The 5005-nt window shown below is 28.9% G+C and overlaps 1 protein-coding gene across 1 annotated transcript; it reads right to left on the bottom strand.

The window, feature by feature from the left end:
- Positions 1-607: 607 nt before the first annotated feature.
- Positions 608-1678, bottom strand: LOC107929906 (abscisic acid receptor PYL2). Its single transcript, XM_016861436.2, has one exon. The coding sequence runs from the start codon at positions 1404-1406 to the stop codon at positions 858-860; it is 549 nt and encodes a 182-aa protein (XP_016716925.1). The 5' UTR covers positions 1407-1678; the 3' UTR covers positions 608-857.
- Positions 1679-5005: the final 3327 nt, after the last annotated feature.

Here is a 5005-nt window from a genome sequence, read left to right as displayed (position 1 = left end):
ATTACTTGTCAATTAGGATCAAGTCGAAAATTTCTTCTAACACTATCTAAAATTAAATTCTAATTTTTATTTTTATGACGGTGAAAATAGAAATTTAATTATTTTAATAGTCTATATATTTATATTTTTTAAAAAATTAAATTATTTTTTATCATTTTAAAGGGACTAAAATTTAATTTAATTTTTATTAAATTTAAAAAATTTAAATAAAAAAATTTCTATTTTAAGAGAGTCGGCCCTGTGCCCTAACTACGCACCTGTTTGTCAACTCCATCTTATTAAAATTTTTGAATAATTTGTTTAAGTGGCCATTTATATCAAATATTAATCTTAATAAATTACATAAAATTCAATGCATAATACTAAAGTGTTTTATTAATAAAATTCATCATTATATTTATCTTGCGATTGCAAGATACATTATATTTTTAAGAAAAAAATTAAAATTAAATCTTGAAGGTAATATTATTAGAAAAAATAGTTATAAATCTTGAAAAATCAGTAAAAAATATAAAAAATTACCTTACTACTAATAATAATAATAATAATAATAGTAAAACACTCAAATTAACTAGTCAATCTTCGCTAAAAAACGAAGATGCATGAAATAATTATTTTTGGTTTAACAATGATATATATCTAAATTAATCTTTAAAAAAAAATTCTCAATGAATAGAATACAATTTAGATTGATGCTTGAATTTTCTTTGTAATAATTTATTGAGAGCTTAAAATAATATCCAACATCAAAATTATCACTGAATTCGTTAGCCAACAAATATATAATTTACTAAAAGCCAATATCCCAGACTTTAATTTCCAAGATTTCCCTTGGAAGTTGGATCTTCTTCTTCTTCTCAATCATGCCCATGAAAAGAACCCATTGCTACAATCCCAAGCTTCTGCAGATTCAATTTCACGACAGTGTCCACAAACATCTTAGTGTCTTCCCCACTGTTCCCTTCGGGTATATCAACTATATAAGACTCTAAAACAATGGTGTAAACTTTGCCTTCATTGTGGAACTCATTGACCGAAGTCACTGACCAGTAGTTCCTCAGCCTATGCTCACCGCCCACCAACCTAAAGCTCAATATACGCTTAGCGTCGTCCAAAATCTCGAGCCTCTCGGTACTCGTCGAAGCCGGAAGGCCTGAAACGACGGTCACTTCCCGAACGCTACCGACGCCGCCGTCGCCGGCGCTGATGTTACAGCTCTTGATGAAGTGTTTGTATTTCTGGGGGTTTTCGAAGCTTCGAACGAATGGCCACACGGTTCGGGCTGGGGCGTCGATGCGCTGCGTTATTAGCGACGTGCATCTGTTTGGCGTTGGGTCGAACTTGTGGTATGTGTCGATGAGGGGCTTTAGCTCATCGAATTCCTCTTGGGTTAGGTCCGAGTCCATGGCTACCTTGCTTGCACTCGTTAGCCTCTGAGCTCACCACCGGTTTTTATCTCCGGTCACGACGGTAGGGCTTTTGGTCGCTGCTAGATGTGGATGCTACAAAGAAGGGTTTTGTGGCTAATGAATAAAAGTTGAGGCTTTTCAATCTGTGAAGGGCAAAAACAAATAAAATAATTACAAAAAAAAAACATATGAAAAAGTGAATCAAAGGGTTTTCCCTTTTTAATTATTTTGAAAATGTTGTTGTTAGAGAGATATGGGGGTTTAGCATTGCACTTTCTAACAAACTTGTCAGTGGATTTTGTTTGTCTTTTTCTTAAAATTGTGTTTACTTCTAAATGAAGAGATTTCGTGGATGGACCATAAAATGGCTAAATTTAGAAAGGATTTTTTGTCTTTACCTTTACTTGGGATTCTCCCTTTGGGAAAATGATAAAAAATTGGGATTAGTTTATAATTAATCCATTATCAATATTCCTTGGCTTAAAGCATTATGTTAATTAATATTATCAATAATAACCCCAAAAGGTGGCAATCTTTTATTTGAAGCTTTTTCAACTTTCGGAAATGAATATGTTTTATCTTATCCCATCGCATCAATTTGTCTTTTAAATTAGGGTAATTATAGTAGAGCTGATTTTTAGTTTTTTAATTATAAAAAAAAAATACGAAATCATTTTTAGGCACAAGTTAGCTAAGGTATAAATGAAAACACTAAAATTTCAAAATAATTGAGTAGTCAAGAAAAGATAAAATTGAATAATTATTTTATAATTTTTTATAATTAAATGACAACAAAAATTATAATTGAGTGACTACTAATATAATTTACCCTTTAAATTATAGATATATTTAGGAATTTAATAAAAATTATAAGATAATGACAAGTTTTACCTTAATTTATACTTTAATGATACTATTAATGTGGTATCTGTACTTTTAATTTATTCATTTTGGTACCTATACTTTAATTAGTTGCCGGAGCAGTGGCGAAGGTCGAAGCTCGCTTAGCTTTGCAAGGAGTTGCCTGCTTATAAGGCAAGGACTTTGGTTAGGGTCTTGAATTCGCAAGCAAGAGGATGCTACTTACTTGGCAGTTCGTTGAATGAAAATTCAAGAAAATGAAACAGGCTTCAGGGTGTATTAATTGTATGAATATATTAGTTGGGTGATGAATTTAAAAAAAAAATCATAGCTTAGTAACCAAAAAAGAAATAAATCTATGATTAAGTGACCAATTTTTAAAAAATAATAATTTGGTGACAACAAAGAAAATGACCCATAGTTGAGTAATTTACCCAAACAGAAAATAAATGAAAAAGAGAGGGTGTTGTCTCCATCGATGAAAAGGTAAGCAAGAGATTGGTGGATCATTGACAATTTCTAACAAATCTGTATAATATATTTACCATTTGGTTGTTTAATTTTTATTTTTAATTTTTTCTGTGAGGTTCTGTTGGTTAATTGTATTGAGAATTTATTTACCTCAGGAGTTGAGTTACGTTAAATTATAAAAAAAATTATTCTTTTTATTCATAAAATTTGAATACGAGATCCTTACTATTCAACCCAACAAACCTTAGTTTATTAAAAAGTATTTTTAGAATTAAAGTAATTTTAAATAAAAAATTATTTGATACATTGTCATTGAAAAATATAAAAAATATATATATATTTTAAATTTAGACTATGATATGGTACAATATCAGAGTGATACATCATAATAGAGACTAACATTGGAAAAAAGTTATCAAGTTCCAAAACTATTGTGGTTAAAAAAAATTAGGGATCAAATTAAGAAAAGTTGTTAAGTTCAAAAATTAAATGTGAATTAAAAAAGGTTTAGGGACCAAGTTAAGAAAAATTATCAAGTTCAAACACTAAATTATATTTTATCTCCTTAAAAAATGACATGATTTTTTTTTCATATTAAGTTGAACTGTTAAAAAAATAATTTATAAAATCATAAAAATATTAACAATATTAAATAATACATAACATTTTCTTTAAATAAAAATGTTAACTATGTTAAAATTTAAATTTATTTAATTTTTTTACAATATAGAAATTAAATCAATTCATTTATTAAAACAATTTTAATATAAAAGGAACTACTAAATAGAGTTACCTTTTTAACCATGATTTATATTGTGGTGGTTATTTGTTTTGTTCTTTAATTTTATGGTCGGAAATTTAATTTCCGCTCATAAAAATAAAACACATTTCATCATTATTCGTTTATGTCTTTTAAAAATACAAAATTAATGATTAAAGCCGACAGCTTAAGGATACCTTAAAAAAATGCACCCTTTCTAAACGAATTATTTTTAAACCAAACATTCTCTACAGTAATAGCAATGTTATGAATTAAGCCTTAATTTTGCAGGATCAGTCCAATTTCCATCACCACCCACTACCTCCACTTTCTTTTTTTAAGTCGGGTTTTCAAATTCTTCGATATTTTATCCATTTGGGGTTTCCCATTTTTGTCCAGAGATGCAATGTATAATGCAATAAGAATAGGACATTTATGTAATAAAATAAAATAAAATTAAATAAGTGATTTTTTTAAAAAAATTAAGGAAATATGTTGTTTTTAGAGAAAGAGTGAAAATTCGCTCAGTTGGATGAGCTTTCTATTGATATGTCAGGAAAATGCGTCTAACTAAAAGCGTTTTCTAAAATTTTCAATGAAAACACATCTAACTGGGCGAGTTTTTCCTGACATGCCAGTAAAAAGTTCACTCAACTAGAAGAACTTTCTTGCTAATTGTGCAGAAAGCGCGTTTAGTTAGAAACACTTTTACTCCCTCTTTCAAAAAATGGTCTATTTCACTAAATTTTCAAAAAATTAATCTATTTGACCAATTAGCTATCCCATATATGACTAATTTAGCCAATAAGCAAAGGTTCTTAGCATCATGTTTTTCAGAGCATGGCATATGTAATTTTCAGGTTCCAAAAATAGCATATTTTTAGGGGACAACTCTTGACTTACACTAATTTCAGATTAAATCTAAAATCAAACCAGATTAGAATAAATTTTACTTTTTTTAATTTACAAAATTAAAATTTAAAATCTTATTTAAAAAGATATCAAACTCTTTATCAGTATATATTATATTTTTTATGCTAATACATTTGCTTCAAAACGCATGAAGCTTAATGGATTCATTGTTTTGGGACAGTGACCAGCCTCATCTCATCTCAAATACCAAAAGAATTTGTAAAGATAAGAAATAAGACAGAAATCTAGTATTGCTATATTAGAAACGTGACATTACAAGTTGGTTTTCTGGTTTCAGGACAGTAAAATGAAAATAAATTGTAAGAATTGAAACAAGTCTCTGACCCAAACTGAGTGAGTGGGCAAAAATAGTTGTATAGCCAAACACCCAAAGATGAAGAAAGCTTACGCAAATGGAGTGGTCGAAGGTCGACTGTTTGATTTTTTTCCTCAGTCTGACAAAACCCCAAACTGAAATAATAATAAAAAAACAAAAGGGTGTATTGCTTTACGTCATTAAATTGTTCTGTCTTTTTCTCGACCAACATTGATTTGTCTTATCAAGTCTAAGCTTTTGTGATGAACCAATTGG

Source organism: Gossypium hirsutum, chromosome A07 (assembly GCF_007990345.1).
Source record: "Gossypium hirsutum isolate 1008001.06 chromosome A07, Gossypium_hirsutum_v2.1, whole genome shotgun sequence".
NCBI classification, from domain to species: domain Eukaryota; kingdom Viridiplantae; phylum Streptophyta; class Magnoliopsida; order Malvales; family Malvaceae; genus Gossypium; species Gossypium hirsutum.
Note: the sequence above shows the minus strand (reverse complement) of the source record. Positions and strands in the feature narration are given on the sequence as shown.

What these genes read in the sequence shown, in the direction of transcription:
- LOC107929906 (XM_016861436.2), bottom strand. Translation starts at nt 1,406, where the DNA reads ATGGACTCGGACCTAACCCAAGAGGAATTCGATGAGCTAAAGCCCCTC.